General features: G+C 35.9%; 1 protein-coding gene across 1 annotated transcript in view; it reads left to right on the top strand.

The window, feature by feature from the left end:
* The window catches only part of DGKB (diacylglycerol kinase beta), a 708,671-nt gene that overhangs the window by 220,755 nt on the left and 464,176 nt on the right, over positions 1 to 23,740 (top strand). Inside the window, exons 10-13 of the mRNA XM_028164532.2 lie at positions 1,436 to 1,553; positions 4,293 to 4,381; positions 4,464 to 4,580; positions 15,038 to 15,136. Coding sequence (XP_028020333.2) covers positions 1,436 to 1,553; positions 4,293 to 4,381; positions 4,464 to 4,580; positions 15,038 to 15,136 — 423 coding nt within the window. The remainder of the gene's footprint in view (positions 1 to 1,435; positions 1,554 to 4,292; positions 4,382 to 4,463; positions 4,581 to 15,037; positions 15,137 to 23,740) is intronic.

Raw genomic sequence — 23,740 nt, 5'->3', positions numbered from 1 at the left:
TTATCTCCCAGAAAGCATTTTCATTAATGTTTCATATTATGATGCAAATTTGACATTTCTGGTTCTAATGTAGGAATTAGTTACTGTGGATTTAATTGGGTACTTCAAATCTGGTGGTTTATCTCTTGACTGGGAACAGGAAAAAGTAGTTAGGAAGCATTATTATTAATATTTTATTATCCAGAGAAACAAGATGATTTGGACACGTTTATACTGTCTCACTACCACAGAATTTGTATTAGTGCCCCAGCACATAATAGGTGCTCATAAAAGTATTAGCTCAATGTGTTCTAAAAAGTATGGCAACTTGACTAACCTGAAAAACCATGACCTGCAGTGGTTTCTATAGAATACCAATAAATGATGTCTAAAATTAATCTGAGTTTGATATAGTTTGGTACATGAGGTACAAGGACTACATGTTAATACAGAAAATGATGGTAATAAAAGTAATGATGTATAATAACTTCATTTAATATCTTCACCTCCTTGTAAGGAATCTTAAGCATCATATTATTTCATTTTACTTCCATCTTAAACAATGTATCTAATAGAGAATAGCTATTATAATATTATATAGAGTTTTACTTAGAAGAATAAATAATAATTACAGTTGTTTTGCTAAAATGTGAATTAATTGAACTCAAGGTTTTACTGTGGCAAACGATGATAGAGACTTTTATAAGTAAATACAGTAATATAGTTTTAATATTTTTGCCATCTTTCCATGAGCTTAAAATCATTCATATTTTGTAAAAGAGAAGTAAAGAAAATAATAATGTAATTAGAGCCTTATAAAAGTTTATGTTTTTAAATTTTCTATTTGAGACATACAAAAATATATTAACGTCAATTATAACATATAAGGAATCCCCCAACTGAAGCCTTAGAATATCATGAATAACTTACTTTTAAGTGTCATTCTTTCCCATCCCATCCCACCCTTCTACCTCCTTATAAGAGCTAACCACCATCATGAAATTTGCATATTCCTACTACTAAGCAAGTGTTAACATATTCTGCCAAGGTTTTCATCTCTCAGAATCTTCCACCCAAGAGTATTTTCTCTTCCTTTATTCACTTATTTGTTTATGGAATTGTGCTAGGAGTAAGTATACAGAGGTGAGGCAAACGCGCCTCTGTTCTGAGGAGTGCTCGGTTTGGCGGACGGTTATGATGGTTGGGACCTGCTGTTGAACTGTTGATATTAGGCAAGAATTTGTGGGTTGCTATAGCATCTGATATTTGTTAGCAGGATCTCATTCCACTAGAGCACATGTGGTTTTCTAGACTCTGTGGCAATCTTGGAGAAAGTCAGGGATGAAATAACAGATTGTCTTCAAATGCTTCAGTCCAGCTCTGAATTTTATTGGCACTTACATATTCCACTGTTTACTTCATTAAGTGAAATCTTTTTCTCTTGCGTCCCGTGCAGAATGTGAAGGATGACGGACAGCATGTGTGGCGACTCAAGCACTTTAACAAACCTGCCTACTGCAATCTTTGCTTGAACATGCTGATCGGCGTGGGGAAGCAGGGCCTCTGCTGCTCCTGTGAGTATGTTTGCTTTGCCCGGATGTCATCACCTCTGGTGAGGAGGGGTTGATTTCACGGAATAGTCCTATTTGTAGACGGAGTTAAGAAATAACCTGACCCTTCCCATACCTATGATTTATCTTTCCCTGAAGTATGTTTCTGAAGATTTAGATCACTCTAGTTTTAACTTTCTTCAATTTTGGAAAACCTTCTCCTTGGAAAAGAAATAAGGACATTTCCCAATTCACTAGCCATTTTCTTTCCACTGTAGTTTAATTTATTCATGATTCCCATTTCTTCTGGGAGTATTATGAAAATATCCATTGGTCTCTCATATTTATATCTTATGCATATTTGTCTTTTTTCCCTCCCTAAGTTCTCGCTTTATTCACATTGTCTTCCTATAATGAGCTAATTCCTTTCAGTCTTTTAAAAATAATGAATTGATTATCAGTTTCCATTCAAACTAAGAAATCACAAGGAATACAAACTAATCTTATACCTCAGGCACATGATTCTTAATTCTATCACGAAGAAAATCTAATATATGGTTAATGGATATTAGAACCCAAAGTGTGGCCAGTTCATGAATTGTGGCCATTATTTTTATTTCGGTACACTTATCTTTACAATATTTATTTTATTCTGTGGCATACTTTCTGGTAGTATATGTAACAATTAATTTATAAAAGGCACTTAAGAAGTTTTAAATAAACAACATGTGTGCCTGAGGAACTTTTGCATTCCCTGATGCCTCTGTTAAAACAGAGGGAATTGGGGCTTCCCTGGTGGCGCAGTGGTTGAGAATCTGCCTGCTAATGCAGGGGACACGGGTTCGAGCCCTGGTCTGGGAAGATCCCACATGCCACGGAGCAGCTGGGCCCGTGAGCCACAATTGCTGAGCCTGCGCGTCTGGAGCCTGTGCCCCGCAACGGGAGGGGCCGCGATAGAGAAAGGCCCGCGCACCGCGATGAAGAGCGGTCCCCGCACCGTGATGAAGAGTGGCCCCCGCTTGCCGCAACTGGAGAAAGCCCTCGCACGAACCGAAGACCCAACACAGCCAAAAATAAATAAATAAATAAATAAATAAATAAAAAAGAAAATCCTTTAAAAAAAAAAAAAAAAACAGAGGGAATATTGAGTCCTCCTTACTAAAGTGTGACTTTGTCTTGGTCCAGCACGTGGTCCATCCACATCCTTTTCTGCAGTGTATGGAGTTACTGAAATTGTCAAGTTTATTAGACACATCCCATTTTCGTGCCTTTATATTAAATCTAATTTTTTACCTGGCTTCCATATAATACATAATTTTCAGATATTATTTTTAGCTAACAGCTTCTTTGGTAACATATTTGGGAGTTGACTTTCTCTCAGATGTTTTATTTCACATTAAAAACCATATTGTAGGTACACTTTTAAGTGATTTCTTACGTGTTTAAGGATTTTAATAAAGTTACATAAAATTACCTCGTGCCACTTTAGAGGGCAGTTTCTGGTGGCCACATTTAAAAGGCTATTTATACCAGAACATTCTCCATGTACAAAGGAAGTAATTTGTTTTCAAAGTTTTATTATTTTTAAGGAAAATAATTTTTCACGGTACTTTCTATTGATGGGAGCTTATGAAACAAAATGGTAATTCTCATATAATATGGGCAATATCATATAAGAGTGAGAATCTTGCTCACAAATTTTAACTGATTAGTGTGGCAAATGTAATACTCAACATTATTGCCAATATGGAAGAGAAGAGAAACTGTGTTTTCTTCCTCAGTGCTGCCAAGGAAATCACAGATGTGGATATTTGGGAATAGTTTTACCATATAAATATTATATTTTCATTCTAACTTCATGCAGTGGTTAATTTTTGTTTGTTATATTGAGAGAGCTACCTGGATGTTTTTTACTTAATTTTTATTCTATGTATTTATGCATTTAGAATTCTTAATTTGAAACCAGTGTTTTATTAAAGAATATCTGTATATGACCCTGAGTTATATTGAGAATCAAGCCATGAAGTAATTTAAAGATGCCAATAAAGTGTACGTGTTGGTTTTTTTATATACATTATACATTTTATATACACACACATATATATGTTTGTACATGTGTTTCTATACATATTTGCAGATACATATAAAATTTTGCGTATATATATATATATACAATATGCTGCCCAACAAAGGTTGTTCCTTTTGGACAAACAGTGCCATGATGGCAATGAGGGATGAAGTTTAACTGAAGGCCTGGCATGTATGATGAAATCTATTCTCTGGAAATAGACTAATCAGCCATTTAAGGTTTAGATAAATCAATAGACAAAATAGCATAAACTCATGGGCTTTTATTCCCATGCCCGCCAGCTGCTCTCATGCCTATACTTTGTAAAATATAGATCTCTTCCTTCTAGCAAATGACACCAAGCCATTTGGCAGTCATCAATTTGTCTTTAGTATGTTTGTCATCTGGGAATTATTGTGAAAAATTTGAGTGAGGCCTGATTTAATTAAGCATTTCCTGCTATTGCCATGATAGAGGAGTCTTGGTTCTTCAACATGCATAATATTTCCTGTACTAATTGGCCTTTTGTATTCCATGGTAAAAACAGTCGAGTTGGACTTTTCCTTGATGTGGCTGATTGGATTGATTAGGGAGCAGTGGCTATGAAACGAGCTTCTGTTAATGTCATTCTTTCTGTATAAAATTGCAATCAGGGCCAGGATTAGCTCTGAATTTGTGTACATGTTTCCTTTCAGTTTGCAAGTACACAGTCCATGAGCGCTGCGTGGCTAGAGCACCTCCTTCTTGCATCAAGACTTACGTAAAGTCCAAGAAGAACACTGATGTAAGTGTGTGGCCATGCTTGCTTTTTGAGGATGGTGTTTATGGATGCCTCCTCTTACCACAGTGCTTTTGTTGTGTTCTAGGTGATGCATCATTACTGGGTTGAAGGCAACTGCCCAACCAAGTGTGATAAGTGCCACAAAACGGTTAAATGTTACCAGGGCTTGACAGGACTGCATTGTGTTTGGTGTCAGATCACAGTGAGTAACATCGGAGGATAAATCTCTAGCATTCACTTACGATGAAGATGGTATATCCCATGTTCTCTGATGAGTCCTATCCTGGAAGGCCATCCTGAATTTTAGACTAAGTCCAAGTTAGCGTAAATTCATGGGGGCCTCTTATGTCATGTGTGGCTCCCAAAGGGATAAATGTCAAGGTCAGATTTGTCCTCAGAGAATCAAGAATTTTAGAGCTAGTGACAACCTTAGAGATAATACTGTCATAAGGTGTTCAATCTGTGCTGCATGGAGTTCTACAAGCTGCCAGGAAGGTAACCAGACACCATGGCTGTGGGTGGGCCTTGAGCCTGGGATACTGACTGGGTAGAGCTCAGCTATCCCTCTGCCCGGAAACACTATTCTGGTAAAATTTTCTATTCTACATGTTCTAAATTTATTCCAGTCATAGAATCTATGGGCTTAAAAAGGGTAGAACAATGAATAATGTGGTACAAAGACTTAATTTTATAGTGAGGACACTAAGACCAAGAAAAATCTATGCAAATCATCAATGACCACATGACTAGGTAGAGATGCAGGTGGGTCCATATTTTAGTTCTCGATGCTTTTAAGAACTCACTTAACCCTTCCTTACAACATGGTGTTGCCTTGCTCCTTTAGTTAAATCATAAATTGAGGGATAACAGATATGGATGTAAACACTAGTCATTAATGGTATTGACAATCGAGAAAGAAGAGGGCACTTGGTCTTTCCCAGGAAATCTTAGCACTCTACCTAGTTTGCTTGATTGTCAAAGCTGCTTCAAGTAACTTCTGGAATAAATGCAGTTGTTAAATGGTACCTCTAGTGTTTCATGTTGTACTTCTGGAAATTAATTAGAATGCACATTTTTAAGAACAGCCATTTTTTACAATTTGGTACAAAAATGTTTATGGGGCTGGGTTTTTTCCCCCATCGGTTTTGTTTTCTTTTTACAGCTAGTGTATGAGTCATCTTGTTATAGGACAAATTATTCTTGCTTTTGTGGGAATAAAACAGTAGGGAGCGTTGTTTCAGTTAAGCAGATACATTTCTCTGTAGTGCCCCTCAACACCCCTCCCCAACACACACGCCATTTAAAAATTTTTCTTAAACACACACACACACACTCACAGGATAATGAGAAAAACAAACTGTGACTTGCATTTCAAAAGTACAATTAAGTATTCTTTTAAAATGAACGCATTTTCTTCAATCATTTTCAGCTATTACTCAGTTAAATTATATTTACATTTGAAATTTCCTCAATTATGAAAGACAGTTTTATTTTTTTAAAGTGTTTGGTTATTGTAATAAAACGTCTAACAATGATTTAAATTACACATAGAAATTACTTAAACATGTTGAGTTCTCAGTTTTAAGAAGACCACAACTATTTCATTTTTTTAAAAATTTGGACCATTAAAAAATATTAGTTTTCTTTTTTTTTTCTTGCTAAGCATCTGTAAAAATATTTTGGTTTTTTTTCTGAGCCCATTCCTCTCTTAGTGCATCTTTCACTAGTTATATCTTTACTATAAACTGAAGTTAGAGAATATCAGAATTTATTTCTTCATTGTATTTCAAGTTATTTTGCCATCCTTCATACATTTCAAGTGTAACGTTTTAGATCTGTTATTTTCTTTCCTATTTTTATTTCTTGAAAAAAATCCAATGTGTTTAAAGTTTGAACGCTCTGAAAATATGCATTGCTGGGCTTTCCCGGTGGCGCAGTGGTTAAGAATCCGCCTGACAATGCAGGGGACACGGGCTCGAGCCCTGGTCTGGGAAGATCCCGCATGCCGCGAAGCAACTAAGCCTGTGCACCACAACTCCTGAGCCTGCGCTCTAGAGCCTGCGAGCCACAACTACTGAAGCCTGTGCTCTAGAGCCCGTGAGCCACAACTGCTGAGGCTGTGCACCACAACTTCTGAGCCTGCGCTCTAGAGCCCACAAGCCACAACCACTGAGCCTGCGCTCTAGAGCCTGCGAGCCACAACTACTGAGCCTGTGGGCCTAGAGCCCATGCTCCACAACAAGAGAAACCACCACAGTGGGATGCCTGTACACCACAATGAAGAGTAGCCCAAGCTCGCCACAACTAGAGGATGCCTGCATGCAGCAATGAAGACCCAACACAGCCAAAAAAATAAATAAATAAAATAAATAAATTTAGAAAAAAAGAGAATATGCCTGCCAATGCAGAAGACATGGGTTCGATCCCTGGCCCAGGAAGATCCCACATGCCGCGGAGCAACAAAGCCTGTGTGCTACAACTACTGAGCCTGTGCTCTAGAGCCTGCGAGCCACAACTACTGAAACCTGCACACCACAACTACTGAAGCCTGTGCACCTAGAGCCCATGCTCCACAACAAGAGAAGCCACGACAATGAGAGGCCCGCACACTGCAACAAAGAGTAGCCCCCGCTCGCCGCAACTAGAGAAAGCCCATGCGCAGCAACGAAGACCCAACACAACCAAAAATAAAAATAAATAAATTTAAAGATAAATAAATAAAAATATGCACTGCTACCTTTCCTAATACAAAAGCTTTTAGAGATTTTAAGTTTCTTTATTTGACTCCTCTTCTCCTTCCCCCATTTAATCTCTATGAGGTATATCTTCTGCCCTTTTCATTCTATGGGAATCATTCTCCTCAAAGTTACCATTGCTAACGGTCTTACTGATAATCAAGGCATCTTGAAATGTTTTTCCTGTTTTATATTCCATTTTGTTTTTCTTGTTTTCTTTCTTTTATTTTAGTGGTTCCTCTCATCTGTGACTCCAAAATCTGTATTTCTAGCCCAAGCACTCTCCAGTTACATATTTATATTTGGTCTTGATCCTGGTCCTAGTGTTGTAAGAAATTAGGCCTTTCCTTTTATAGGAAAGAAGGTGCTACCTCTGAATAAGCTCTGCTTTTAAAAATCTAAGGATTTCATATCTAATTCAGTTCAGACAGCATGTCCCTAACGTCTTATTCTTAACAAAAGATCAGAGTGTACATGAAGATGACTCTTTGGTCACTACAGCAAAGCACAATATAAGCTGTAAATGTATTTAAATCCCGAGTTCTCCTCAGGACACAGGCAAACCAGGGACCACTGAAGGGTTTAAGGCAGAGTCAGGGAAAAGTGGCTGCCCTCTCACTAAGCTCTCCCAAGACCCGAGGCTTCTGGCTAACTTCAGCCTGATTTGCTGTAAACCATGATCTCCGGGGTTCCTGTGGGTGTTTGGTTCATGAAACAAAACTTGATATTTTTAAATAAGTCCTCCTGTATCCAGAAGAATATATATAGCCTTCTTAAAAATAACTTCAGCCTCTGTGCTCTTTTGGTTTTTAACGTTAAGCAATTATAAGACTATATCTATTAATTTATAGATTTTTTGCCTAGGTTAAACAGGATATTTACCTCCAAACATTTATGTATTTAGTATAATCTCTACTTTCTTCCTGAACTATTGTATGAAAATTTTAGTATGAAGTTGATCTGCTTTTGACTGACACTTACACTACTGATTGCCTTTAAACAAACTGAATCTACTTTCTTATGTCTTAATGCTTCCCAGAAAGTGCTATTAATATAGCAAAGAACTAGCAGAAGTCGTGATGGGATATGGCAGCATCAAAGCTCAGCTTTAGTAAGGCCCATCTGAACGGAGTCCGTGAGGAATAGATTGCAGAGAGAAACAAAGAGAACAAAACCTGGCTTCATTTCAGTGGTTTTCCAAATGCCATCACCTCCTTTGTACATATGACTTTTGGAAATGGCTTGAGTTTTAACTTCGTCATAAGTTAGACTGACCAGATTCTTAAGAATGTCTCTGTCCAACCAGTAAGATAGTTGTACAATCTTGGGCCAAGTATGTGAAAAGCTTTGGCCAGCTTCCTAATTTGTAAAATGGACTTAATGATACCTATCTTGTAAGAGTTTTATAAGAATTAAATGAATTTTTTAAAAAAATCTATGTCAGTGTGTTTAGGGAAGGCCCCATACATACTAGTGCTTATGGAAGGACAATTATTATCATAGTGAAAACTAGCTAAAATGTCATGTGAGGACACAAAACCCATCCCGTGGCTCACAGAGGGCACTCCATGGATGTTACTCCTGCCATCTCTTACTCACTTGTGGAAGGATCTGTAGTTTCCCAGTCTAAGAATAGCACATGCATATTCTAAAAGCACCCAGAACCATGTGGTCCTGAATATCACTCAATCCTAGACTAAACTGATTTATTTGTATTCACAAAGAACAGCTCTTCCAACTGTATTCTATCAGACATGGTAACATCATGCTTGCAATCATAGAAATAGAAGTCAATCTCTTTTATCCTTGTCTTTCATCCCTATTTCATATATTCAACCTATCACTGAGACTTTAAGTTTTCCCCTTAAAATATCTCTCTCAGATTTGAGTTTTTTGTCTTCACCATTCACAGCCCGCGTGCAGGCTCTTAGCACCTCTTAACTAGATTAGAGTCAGAAATCTTGGCTTATCTCCCTAGCAGAAGGTACTTTTCCTATAACACAGGCTGCAAACCACCTCCAGAGTCATCTTCTGAAAACACTAGTTTGTTATCATATGCCACCTTCAGCAATCTATAATAGTTCTGTGATAATAAATGCAGCTCTCACCTCTTCCTACCTCAACCTGGTTTTCACTTCTCCAAATATCTGACCCAAACCTAAGCACATGACATATATAATAGCCCCCGTATGCCCAGTCCCTGCTGCAGCCGAGCATGTCTGTTGACAGGCCTCTGGGAAAGCCATGCTTCCCCCCTATTTTGCTTACTCTGTTATTGCCCTGAATGCACCCACCTCAAATTTTGACTGACTATACCTCAGGAATCAAACTAAGTTCCATATTTTCCTTGAAATTTTCCTTGATAATAATGTTTGCCATTTTCTAAACACTTTCTAGACTTTTATTCCACACCAAAGGAAAGACTAAAATGCTGTCCAGCAGTGTCACGTCTGCATGCTAACGTTGTCTACACTGTTAGACTACAATCTCATCCAGCTCCGGGTCCAGTATACACATTTTTCTTCTAATAACCCTGAATCTTGATGGAGTGCTGAGTTTAGAGGAGGTCCTCAATAATTCACCTTCATGACTGATAACACTGTTCTTCTTACTGCTAAATAGTGCATTTTAACTGCATGATTTAAATTTTTTTAAAATCATCCTGTAATACTCAAATCTGCATCAAATATACAAGTGTAAACAAATGCTTAAAGATAAAAAAAAATCCATTTTAGCACCCCTTTTTTATTCAGAACCTGTGGCTTCTTGATATAATACTATTTGCCATTATGTAGATAGAATGTTAGGCTCTTAGAACTGGGTTTTATCTCCTTTTGTAAATCTAACCACTTAAAAAATAGAAAAATCCTAAGAAAGCAGTATAAACTACCTTCTAACATTGGGCAACCATTTCCCCTGGGCTTTATAATTCCATCAGCCGGGCTGAATGTCATCATTGCTTCTCTCCTCCTCCTCTTGCTTACATTCTCTGATTGTTAAGATTGCACTGTTTATACCTGTTCATTTCTGCCATGAACATATTTTCTTGACATGGAAAACCTGTATTTAAACCATGTTGTCATTTGTGCCGGTTGTGGTAAAATACCCGCGGTCAGGCAGGACTCACAGGGTAGGAGGATGATACATGTCATTTGAGCTTCGCAAACGAAAGCTTATACGATGACTATGGATTATTGACTTTTGGTATCATGTAGGGTTCCTACTTCTTTTAAAATAGTAACTCCTTATTTCTATTCCCGTCTTGCCCCTAGGTTCTTCATGACCATTTTTTTTTTCTTTTTTTTTTTTAGATTCCATATTATATGCGTTAGCATACGGTATTTGTTTTTCTCTTTCTGACTTCCCTCTGTATGACAGAATAAAGACGGAGACATACTAGAGAATGGACTTGAGGACACGGGGAGGGGTAAGGGTAAGCTGGGACAAAGTGAGAGAGTGGCATGGACATATATACACTACCAAATGTAAAATAGATAGCTAGTGGGAAGCAGCCGCATAGCACAGGGAGATCAGCTTGGTGCTTTGTGACCAGCTGGGGGGGTGGGATAGGGAGGGTGGGAGGGAGGGAGACACAAGAGAGAGGAGATATGGGGATATATGTGTACATATAGCTGATTCACTTTGTTATACAGCAGAAACGAACACACCATTGTAAAGCTATTATACTCCAATAGAGATGTTAAAAAATAAAAAATAAAGTGAGGCAAATACCCCCCCAAAAAAATAAAAAAATAATAACTCCTAACAATAATGTTTAAAGGTTTCCGATGCCTTTAAAATAGAAAGGTTCATGCTTTGGCCAATGCCAGCATTAAGGCAGCACCCTGAAATGGCAAAATGTTAGAGAGAAAAAATGTATATAAACCAGCAAATGTTCCTCTAAATCTGGTCACTTCATTTTTCTGTAGGAAAATGAATTATTTCTTTTTGACTCCAAATTCTTATGAAAATTTTTTTTCTATTTTTCTCCCTTTTGACTTCTTAGATTACATTGCTTTCTTCTCAATACAATGCCTTCACTCTTTTCTCAACTCCATCCATTAAACACACACACACACACACACTCATTCACACATTTTCTTTTTCTTCCTAAATTGAGACAGCTGTTTTCAATAAACATAGACCTGGCTCTAAATTAGGTGCTATTGGAAATTGTCATAAACTCTGAAATTATTTCCAAGTGTTTAATTCACTTCCAGGAATAGCTGGTTTATATTTTATGAATTTCCTAGATAAGGGACTGATTCCCTTAACATGAATGGACGTTTCTGTACATACAATAAAATAACGACCTGAGTATTTTTATGCCTTACTCTTTAAAAATGCAGAGGTAACTGTGAACAAAAATAAAAACACTTTTAAAAAGGTAACGATTTCCTTTCTCTGGGGCTTCATTGGCCATCTCATTTAAGAGTCAGGATTCATCAGTGTTCTAGTTTATTTCTCTTCTTGATGAGGCTTTTTCTGTTTTGCTGATTTGGGATCTGGGTTATCTTTAAGACAATTGTCAGACTTCAGTATCTTATTGACACTGAGAAGGACTCAACTGTGCTGTGTCTTTTTCTGTAAAATGTCATGGTGACGAGTTTAAGCAACTTGTTTTTATTGCTGATTATATTCACTTTTTTTTTCCTTTTTACAGTTTTATTGAAAAATAACATACATGCAGAAAAGAATAAATATCTTAAGGGTAGAGCTCAATGAGTTTTCCACAAATGAGTACCCTGTGTAGGCACCACCTAATCAAGAAACAGAACATAACCCGTTTTGGGGGAAAGTGCCTTTTAAATTCTATTATATGGTTTCTATTTTGTTGATATTTGCTCTTTTTTAAAAAAGAGGCTTTATGCAGAAGTTTTAGTTTCACAGCAAAAATGAGGTTCACTATTAATCTTGATAAATAGTCCTGGGAACTATAAGCATTTTCTCATTGGCTTTTACATTTTATATTTTGTCCTCAAGTATGTCTCTGAGCAGTATGATAAATGCACTAGACCTGCTATACACATTGTAGAATGATCAATATTTTCCAACATGGTGTCCTCTGGTTTGACACTCCTGGTTACAAATAATCTCTTGATGTTGATGGACATCCAACTATATTTAGAAGCTGCCAGATTCCAGTCTTCATAAAAGTATAAGGTACCTTACACATTATTAGTTAATACAGGCTTCTTGGGGAGGAGAATTATTTTGCACTGCGTCTCCCTGTTTCACTGATGATGATATGGTTACTGACCTCCTTGTAGACCCTGCTATATGCCTATGTTCTTGCAAGACTGCCTTGCAGCTGCCTAGACAAAGCTCAGGAATATGGACCCCATGACAATCAAACTGGACAATGCCATGCTGGTTTTATTTAGCTCTGCAGAGAGCAGTATTTCATAGGACCATTTGCTGGTACCTATGCTCTGAAACCCTCAAACCTCAATACGAAGAGTTACCCTTTACACACACATTCTGTTCGGCTTATCAACTGTGTGATTCTACCTGAGTCCTCAGTTCCTTTTTTTTCCCCCCACCTGGGAAACTAGCCTAAATGCCAAAAAGCTGTCATTAAATTCATTTTATCTTTGTTATCCTTTCTTACATCTGGTAACCCTCAAATAACTGTATAGAGAGGTTAGTCATCCCCTATCATATCAGTTGCAGATTGTTAGAAACGCATGGTATGGAGGCATGGAGGAGGCTGAGGCCCTCAGCTTATGTACCTGTGGTCAGTGCCCTGCATCTCTGTCCTTCAGAGTCGCATGTAAAGCTTCACTAACTGCAGTCAAGAGTGAATATCAGTACTTTCTCAATGTGTACACACAGAATTTTTTTCTTACATCTCTCTATTTGTAGAGGCTTCGTAGAGCCTTGCATTGTCAGTTTTAAATAGGTGGTACAGGATCAAAAAGCAGAAGCTTTTTCTCTGTGACACCACATTACAAAAGAGTCTTCAGACACACAGCCTGTCTTTGGGTTTGGGTTCAGTTTTCATAATGACTGGTATATTCGTTTCCTAGGGCTGCCATAATAAAATACCACAAAATAAGAAAAGAAATTTATTCTCTCATAGTTCTGGAGGCTAGAAACCCGAGATAAAGATGTCAGCAGGGTCAGGCTCCCTCTGAAGGCTGTAAGCAAGAATCCTCCCTCGCCTCTTCCTGATTCTGTTAGTGGCCCGCGATCCTTGGTATCCCTTGGCCTGTGGCTCTATCACCACATCTCTGCCTCCATTGTCACATGGCTTTCTTCCCTTCATATATGTCTCCTTATGTCCAGATTTCTCTCTTCTTATAAGGACACCAGTCATTGGATTAGGACCCAGCCTAATTCAGTATAACTTCAACTGAACTTGAACACGTCTACAAAGATATTTCGAAATGAGTTCATATTCACAGGTACTAGGATTTAGGAAATCAATTGGGGAAAGACCAATTTAATCTACAACACTTGGTAATCTATTTGTTTAAATCCAAAATTTCAGGGCCATGATTTATTCTAAGAAAATTAAGTCCAATAAATTAATATATTTAAACCAGTCACTGATTTTCTTTCAAGGAAATTATGCATTTGCATTTGCCAAATGAGTGTCTGTTAATTTATTCCTATTTTGCATGTGACTTCAACTGCTTCTTTATCTTCAATACCTCCTGCCTCATGACAAAGATCAGCAATGCCTGATAAGATTAAACCACTTTTTAAAAAGGAGTTTACATGCCACGGAGAAGCAGAACTGCTAATTATTGATGAATGTGTAAAGATACTTTTATTTCATGTAATGTGGCCTAGTGTGAGTTAATTACTGTGCAAGTATCCTTAACTCCAAGGCAGGACGTGATAGATGTTTTAGATTCAGGGACAACAGAAATACCCCTTCAACAGTGGTGAGGTATACTATCGCTAACAGCAGATCAACCCCATTAGACGCCTATGGTTGGTTGTTAATTAACTGTTACAAAGGTAGGTTTGTTGCGGAAATTAATGTAATCATGACATAAATGGAGTGGCTTTTGGTTCAAAACTGAAAAATGAAGCAGCTCCTTTTTGGTTTTGAACAAAACATTTTATTACTATGTATCATTGTTCTAAAGTATGGATATTTCATATTAAACTGATAGGGAGTAGGGGGCAGATATACCCCTAGATGCCTTTAAACAACTACTACTTTAGCAATTCTGTATGGTTCCAATAAGAATTATCGTCTCAATTTTTAAAAAAATCAGTATTTAATGTACTATAACACCTTAATTTAAACTTGTGACAAGGTTGATAAAAATATCAGCTTAGACTCTTACATGTAGAAATGGAAATAATATGTTACATGATTATACACATACTTAATGTAGAGCTGATAAATATAATATAAAGATAAATTTTTATAACCATAATCATCTTCTTATATTTATATCCTGCTCCTACTGAGATGAATCTCTGGTTACATTTACATATTGAATTAGAAAGTTAAAACTAATGATGGGATCAATTATGCCCCATACTGAGCTGTGCACTTTGGAATGACTTTGAGAAAACAGGAGGGTCAAAAAAAAAAAAGCATCCACAGTGCGTAGTAGTTTCAAGATTATGCTAACAGATAAGCAAAGGAAGGACTGTAATGGACAGTAATGTGTGTTTGTCAAAGAAATCAGGCTTTTTGGTAGAAACCCTAAAGCACATTTCTAATATAAACATTTCTGAGAATTGGAAAATATGTAGACTGGGTCACGGAAGTTGCTAAACAGTTTATTTAAGGTAGAATATATATAAGGGCAAATGTAATATGAATCCCTTTATGATCCTGTTGGTTTGTTCTTGTAGTTCTTTAAATATATTTGCTGTATCTCGGGCGAAATATAATCTGCTTCATGTTTGCTGTTGCCATGCAAAATTTGATAGTGTCCTCTTTCTCCTTTCCTAGCTGCATAATAAATGTGCTTCTCATCTGAAACCTGAATGTGACTGCGGACCTTTGAAGGACCATATTTTACCACCTACAACAATTTGTCCAGTGGTACTGGTGAGTTTTTCCTTCTCATCATTCTGCTATAACTTGAGGTGTCTGTGACTAACTGGTACACTCTACCACTCAGTGCTTCCAGAGATCATTTTTCCATTGATCAAGGCAGAACTCAATAGACCTAAAATACCTCATGGCTTCAGAAAACACCCCTTTGCCCATTATATTTCCTTTATCCTTCATGGCACAATAAACGTCTTAGTAAGGTATGCTGTAACTGAAGCTGACTCAGGTTTTACCACTTAGTCATGCTGTAGTTACCAGAAATTGTATAGGCAGAACACTTCCACATTTTACATGTTTTATAGATCTGGCTTCCCAGAATAATGAAGTTATTCTTATGGACAATTTTGCTGGAGATGCACATTATGTATCTGCAGTCGGGAGGTCTTTCACCTAAGTCAGAGGCTACTTAGTATGAGAACACACACCTTGAAGAGAGCTACACACTGCCATTAGGTGTATTTTATCTTTTATTAGTGAACAATAAATTTACCTGCAAAATAATTCCTTGATTTAATAAATATACAAGGGAAAAATGTGTGAGGTAATCCTGAAAAGAACAAATCTTGATAGAAAAAGAAGCAGCTATTCAAAGATAATATTCATGTTACATTTCAAAATCCAAATTGTTTCTAAAGTGAAACAGTTATTTTACAAAACAAACTATCATATCTATAACGCAGTTCTCATTTTTTTAAAACAACATTGAAGTTAACTAGCTGGAACTTCAGTTTGATATAATAAAAATACAACAAGTAAGAAATGTTAGACAAATACTTTTCTAAAGGTCAACTTAGAAATTAATCAAATTACTCAATTTGCACCCACTTATGATTCATTTTGTAATTATCTGTAAAATGCTGGTTGTATTTAAATTCCTTTATTTAAAAAAATTAAAACTCTCTTCTCAAACTGCAAATATAAAGCAGAAGTAAATACCTCCATGGGGCTGAGGAGAGCAGTAACTAATTCTAAATTTCCTTTCTTCATGTAAGATTTATTATACATCCTGTAGTATGTAAGATTAATTAAAAATAATGAGAGCCATATTAAAATACACTTTAGACGAATTTTGGTATTATGTTCTTTTGTAGTGTTTTCTTAAAGAGAAAGAACTTATAAAATTTTTATATATTTGCATTCTCTTTAAGAAGTGTAGTAATTTTACTGGTTTAGATGCATCCTTGAGCTCAGATTTTAACTATAAGAAGAAATCTATTATGTCATTCTGTTATCCAGCTATCTGGGTATAAAGCCCTATTCAATTCAATGAGACTACTTCTTTGGCCTACTTATATCAACTTCTGGTCTTATAAGTTCAAACACGAGATACATTCTTTTATTATTCCATCCTTTCTTTCTTTGAGAGAATCAAAGGTAAAGAACATGGGTTAAATGAATAGTCTTGTCTCTAACAATCTTGCAAACTCTTTCATTGCTTTGGTAGATACTTTTGATTCTGAAGATTTATTTTCACTCATTAAATCTTCCTACGGTATTTATCATGATTTGTATCTCAACTTTTGTTACGTTATCATTTCCTTGGTACTATATACTCTGAAGTATTAGGCACTGTTAACCACCTCATCTTTCATGAGTGTCTACCTTACCTTGACACCCATTATACCATCATCTCCTTACTCTTCTTCTGTTTCTCTGGATACTTCCTTTTAATATCTTTCCTAGCTTTGAAGATTTCAACCTGCCCCATGCTGGCTCATCCGTACGCCCTGCCCTCACGTGCCACAGCTTTCTGCTCTTAACATTTTCCCCAGCGGGATCTTGTTTATTTATTTATTTCATTACCGTATTAATTTATATTAAGTTCATCCACCTCTTCTGAATCTCAAGTGCTGCAACATGGAGGTTCCATGTTGTTTACATGCCTGATATGTTATCATTATTATAAGTAATCACAGTAACTTATTTACTGAGCACATATACTATACCAGCTACTATGCTAAATATACTAATCCATTCAAAAAGTATTTATTGAATGTCTAGTATGTACCCAATAGTATTAACAGTGGAAGGAAAAACAGTAAGAACCCAAATCAAATCTTTGCCTTCATAGAGTCTTCATTCCAGTGGAGTGAAATAGGCAATAAACAAAGCAATAAGTACAGTATTTAGTACCTGGTTATATTCAATTACTGGTGGTATGTAAAGCTTAAAGGACAAAATTAAAGTAGGAAAAGAAGAGAAGAAATGCTGGAACTACAATGATAAAAGAAGTAGTTAAGAGTTCACCAAAGAAATAATTGAGTAACAAGTTGAGGAATGTGAGGGAGTCATCGATGTGGCTCTCTGGGGACAGAACGTTGTAGACAGAGGAGTCACCAAAGAAGGACAAGCAAAGACTCAGAGGCAGGAGAAGCCTGACATGTCTGAAGTGCATCAAAGAAATTAGTGACTGGGTTTCATTCTGCAAGGGGAATACTAGTAGAGAAGGTGAAATATGTCTTAAGATTTTCATATGTATAGGAAAATTTAGGCTATTCTAAGGTTTTTAGCTTTTCTTGTGAAAGAAGTTGGAAGCCATTAGAGGCTTTTGGCCAAAAGAGAGAGTGATCTGACTTACATGTTTAAAAGAACAATCAATCTAACTAGTGTGTTCAGGGGGTAACAATGGAAAAAAGATATGACACTTAGATTTTCTTAGAAAAGTAGGAAGGTGGGTCATTGCTAAGAGCAAAGATGGTATGAGAGTTTTGAGGATCAGGAATAAGTTACACACGAGTCACCTGGGAGAGTGGGAGCTACGTGGATCAAGAAATACCATATGATTGCCAGGGAATAATGAAAAGTCTCTTCCTGTTAATAACTGTGGATTTAGAACAAGATCAGTAAGCTTCGATGGGTATATTTCTCTGGTCATATTCAGTCATATTTCTCCAGTTACATTCTAGGTCCAGGAGTAGAATAGGCATGGGCCAGCCTTAATGAGACTGTGTTTTGCCCAATATGATGAAATGAGAGAGAAGCAAAGAAGTTGAGAGTATGAGCAAGGGAGTAATTATAGGGATTGGCCATGGAATTTAAGCTGGGAAACAAGGAAGTAAGGACATGAAGAGTGAAGTACAGTAAGGGATGTTAGGAAAATACATTGTGGATTACAATGGAATCAAAGATTGTTGGAATCAAGATTATTGGTGTCAGGTTACAAGAATGAGTGAGGTAACAAACAATTGAGATTATGAAGGGTTTGCAGTTATTGGTAATGATTTGTATGAATTAATTTAACAATCACAGTGGCACCATAAGGTAAATATTGTAACTATCTCTATTTTACCTATGAGAAAACTGAGAAACAGATAAGTAATTTTCTATGTCACATGGCTATGAAGTGACAATTCAGGACTGGAATCCAAGAACGATCATTCCAGAGCTTATACCCTGAGCTCATCATTTCTACCCTTTCTCCAAATCCCGATATAGGCCTTCTCCTATTTGCCTTATCTAGAACCTTCATTCCCCAACTTTCCCAAGCCAGAAACCTAAGAATTATAATTGGTGCCTCATCTTGAATATCAAATTAATCATTAGACAACCTATTCTGATGTTCTTACTTCTTTCTCTTTTCTTCAGCCCAACTGTAACTGTCTCATATGTCACCCAAAAATTGTTCTCCAGAATTCTCCTAGTACTCATAGTATAATCTCTGAACTTCCTCTTTTCTTTGCAGTCTCGATACTACTCCCTGGATCCACTTTCAAAAATACAATAAAATATTTTCCTTCTTAAATATTTAAAGTATTTTAAATCAATGCCAAACTCTCCAGCATGGTAAACAAGGCTCTTTAACTGGATCAACCCACTAATCCCTCACACACCACCTTACACAATAGAATCAAGTATTTGAACTGCTTGTAATTCTCTAAGTACACCTGCTCTTTGAAGTCCTTCTGGTTTTTCACATGTCAATAAATTAACCTAAATCACTTTACCTTGCTGCCTTGCTAAGTAGAAATTAAAGTTTACTTTCCAATCATGGAATAAGTACATTGACTCTTAAACTCATTAACTGTTTAAATACTAAAACTTTAAACAAATTAATAAAGTTGTTCTGCACACAAAATTGCTTAATATGCTACAACTGATGGGCTCGGAGGCTTTTCAATTTGTGAACTCTCATTAACTTCCCAGGAATGATTTCACACTGTATCACCTGCTGTAAATTTTTAAAATTTCATTGAAAGAAAATCGTTAGTCCTCACAAATAATATGAGTTTTTCATGATCATGTTCTCTAAGAAGAGCAGGTGAGTTTCAAACTCAATTATTGCAAAGTGGTCATCAATATCATTTCTAGCTCATTATAGAAAATATGAAATGAAGAACTTAAGACATAAGATTTTATTGAAGTTTTTTATCCTTTGCTTTTGACCCTGTGGTCAGGAATTGGTTATTCAATGAGCAATATAAACTCATTAAAGATCCCTTTTGCTGGTTGAAGCATTTTAATGACACACTTCAAGGTCGAGGTCCATAGCAGCAGCCTTCTTATATTTTAGAACATCTCTTCAGGTATTATTTTTATTTATTTATTGTTTAAAATTTCTGTACCTCTCTTTTCAGCCCTCAATCCCTCCTCAACACTTATTAACTTTAAGTTAATGATTCAATATGTACGTGCTCACCTGTTATGAAGATTATCAAGGTCAGCATCTTCTTTGCACTGATGACATGCTTTTATAAGCATGCACTAAAATAGGATTCCACAAATAATTAAATAGGATTCCACAAATAATTTGTCTCGATGGTGCTTATAGCCATAAAAATGGATTAAAACCAACTACTCTGAAATTAAAATAGAAATATAATCAGTGACTCCATACATCAAATATAATCACGGATTTCTGGAGTTGCATTTGGCTTCTAGTATATTTTGAGAATACTATCACAAAAAGCTTCATTGCTTAAAATCTATCAAGATTCTTTGTGACCATGTTTAGGTACTTATAATGCTTTCTTTGAGAATTTTCCAGCAAAAAATGATTGGAACCACAATCTATTTACTGCCGTATTGAAGATAATTCAGAACTGTTTACAAAGGTATTGCATAGCTCATCCCACCTCCAAACAAGTGCAAAGTGAATCTAATGCAATCAGTCAGGACTCTTGATCAACAACTTAATTTCCAGAAAAGGCCATTAACCTTTACCAATTGATTGTCAAAACAGATGTTCTGCCTTTGATGGACTCCATCAAAAATGCATTCCTGATTCTTGTTTTGGATCACACCCAGAAATCTCTACTGTCCAATCCCAATCAAATGTCAATGCAAAAAATTGTAACAGTTTCATATAAAACATGACCTGATGAGCATGCAGTTTGCCCACTTCTTTATGTTCCAAGTTTTACCCCTAACTCAAGACAGACTTGGTCCATGTTGTGTTAATCCCTCACAGATTTGCTTTAATTAAATTTGGACTCACCATTATGTCATCAACCTGCCCTGAGAGGCTTTAAAAAAAAATTATATGAAATTCCCTCATTGTAACAAAAAAGGTATGTTTTTGGAGATGCCTTCATTACCTAACAGAAGTCCCTCTCTGCTCTGTTTATCATGGTTTGTTATCTTTCGAACCCTATGAGCCTTATAACTATCATGTTTTATCTTCTATCCTTAAGAAGAGTAGAGTTCAATTTATACTGACATTTGAACGTGCTGATAGGATGTGTGTTTATTTCTGTGTGCTAATCTATAAGTCTATTGTTGTCCTTTTCATAAATTTTTCTTCACTATAAGAAAAATTTAGCCTCGTTTAGTACTTTAGAACTATTTTTGTCAGTACATAATTTTTTTAGTTTCCAGAAATCAATGGAATAAGCTAGATAGAGTCCCTCTGATTCTCAGAATCATTTTATAGTGGAAGCTGTATATTTGATCAACTTCTCTAGAGCTATGGTGTAGTCTTACATTCATTATAAATTTTATGTATTTTTTTAATTATCAGGCTAACTGGGTCTCTGTGATTACACGTGTTTTTATACTGATTCTTCAATTTGGGTTAGGCTTTTATTCAATTAATTCTGCTACTGTCAACAAATGAATACTTGAGATGTCTCATGAAGAAGTAGCTTTTTAAATTTTATATTTGAACAGCAAAAGCAGATCATCATTAAAATCATTTCTATTATATTTAGCTCTGTGATTTAGTTTTCTTTTTATAAAATAATTATTTTACATTATAATTTAAAAGCAAGGTTCTATTCTGTAAATAAGGGGTTAATAATAATTTTCTACATCAACATATATTAGTAAAGTTGATAAAATACAGGGATCATGTAATGTTGATTACTTTAAACTTGGGTTTTTTACATTTAAGTATCCACTCTTCATATAACTGTTATGACTATGCCTTTAAAGAATTTTTAAGATCATTACTGATAATCAATGTACATTATTTTTATTTACAGTATCTGCAGTGCCAGTTTCCTTCTGTTTTTTTCTTCTCTTTCCTTCTTTCTTTCTTCCTTCCTTTCATTGTATTGGAGCTAAAAATTCAGATAAGAACAGTTCTTTTATTTACTGTAGTTTCGAGTCTGTTGGGCAAGACAGTCAGGCAGGTTACATATTATGGTGAAGTAAGTATTAACTTACTGAGGCTTTAGTGAAGAGAATCTTCATCTATCCTGAGGGTAATTCAAAGAGTAAATGAAAACTTTCTTGAAGATATGATGCCTGAGCTGAATCTTGAATAAAACAAGGATTTGACCAGCAAATACAAAGTGAACTTTATATGAATAGTCTCCGAAATAAGAGTACAGAGTGAGATCTTGAAATGGCAAAACGTTTATTAAGTCTTATGAGTAAAGGTGAGGTGTGGAGAGACAGGCAAGAAAAGGTCTGAGATGGTGAAAAGTCTGACCTTTCTTGTCAAGGATTTGGGCTTTATCCAGTATAAATAAGAGACTACATGATCAGATTTGTGTTTTAGAAAGATAATTCGGCTAGCAGTGTGAATTACAATAAACTTAAAGCAGGGAGCAGAGGAGATATGAGAATATAATCACTGGGTTGTGAGGCAAGTAATCAGAAAACACCAACAGAGGAAGAAAATGAGGGAAACAGGAGAGAAGATTGTAGCAGAGAGCAGAATATTAGGGTTTGATGTGATTTCAGAATAGATTAGTTCCAGAGGACGGTAAAGTCCATTATGCAGCCATGGATCTGGGTGGTTCAGCTGGTTGCAGAGAGGAGGGTCACTAGGTGTTAGGAGGTCAAGGAACTCTGGGCATGGTCTATTTTATCTTGTCCATAAAACCACCTGGGATAATTACAGGGTCTTGGTGGAAAGGTTCTGTATCACAGTAATGAATAAGAGTAGAGGGGAGAACTATTAGGTTCCGTGAGTCTCAAATAATAAGAATTTCTACTTTGGGGCTGGAAGAATGATGATTTTAATGCAAAGCCAAGCTAGTCCGTAAAAAACAAAACAAAAACAAGCAAACACAAAATGATCAAAAAAATAGAACAAGTAATGTTTGAGAGAATGAGCAACCTTGGAAGTGGTATAGGGGTAGTGGCAGTGACTTAGAAAGAAAGAGGATAATTTGTTTATTTTGAGCAAAGTTTCCAGAGACCCCAGTGAAAAGTTTTAGAAATGAAGTATGGAAGGTCAATTGAAGAGAAAGAAAGCAGAAGTAAGCATGGGATGGTGATAGCCAGAAAGGATAGAAGACCAGAAACTTAAGTTTCTAACATGAACTCTAGATTTGTAGGCAAGTTATTTCAAGTGGTTACAGCCTGGTGACAAAGGATTTGTGTCCAGAATATAAAGATAATTTATATAAACCAATGATAAGCAACAAACAATCTAATCCAAAAGGGCAAAAGATCTAAAGAAACATTTGAATAAAATATATATACACAAATCACCTATAAACATATGAATATATGCTCACCATCTTTACTAGTCAGGAAGGTGCATATTTAAATCTCAAGAGATAACACTACACACCCATCAGGATGATTAAGATAATTAAAAATCCTAAGTTTGGAAAGGACACGAAGCAATCAGATTGTTCATACTTTGCAAGTGTGAGAGTGAATTGGTTCAACCCAATTAATGCTAGCAGTATACTGTCTGTTTTTGAGTCCTGGCTTTTTCACTAGTTTTATGACATGAAGCAAATTATTAACATTTTGTCCCTATGCATTCCATTTGGAAAATGGAATTAAGTGAATTAATTCATGAAAATTTCTTAGAACTATGCCTAAATATCGTAAGTTCTCAGTCGATATCATCTAATATTACTACTATTGTAAGCATTATGTTGAACCAGAAAGTGAATTTTAACCCTTTATTAAAAGAGAACTTTGCATTTATTAAATAAAATTTATAGAAACAATATAAAATGAAAAGGAAAAAATTTTTAAATCTCTGAAACAGTTATATCGGAACCATTATTAATGTATAAATAGAACCACTATTAAAGTTTACCTCTTGATTTTTAAATGTATATTTTGGCATTTTTGTAATTAAACTTGACATATCATGTGACACCCTATTTTTACATTTAAACTGGTATCATTAAGTGCTTATGTATTTCTATATACTATGTAACATCACTATTAATGGCTGCATAATATCTC

This window comes from Balaenoptera acutorostrata, chromosome 7 (genome assembly GCF_949987535.1).
Source record: "Balaenoptera acutorostrata chromosome 7, mBalAcu1.1, whole genome shotgun sequence".
NCBI lineage: Eukaryota > Metazoa > Chordata > Mammalia > Artiodactyla > Balaenopteridae > Balaenoptera > Balaenoptera acutorostrata.
This window is presented reverse-complemented; position numbering and strand designations above follow the sequence as displayed.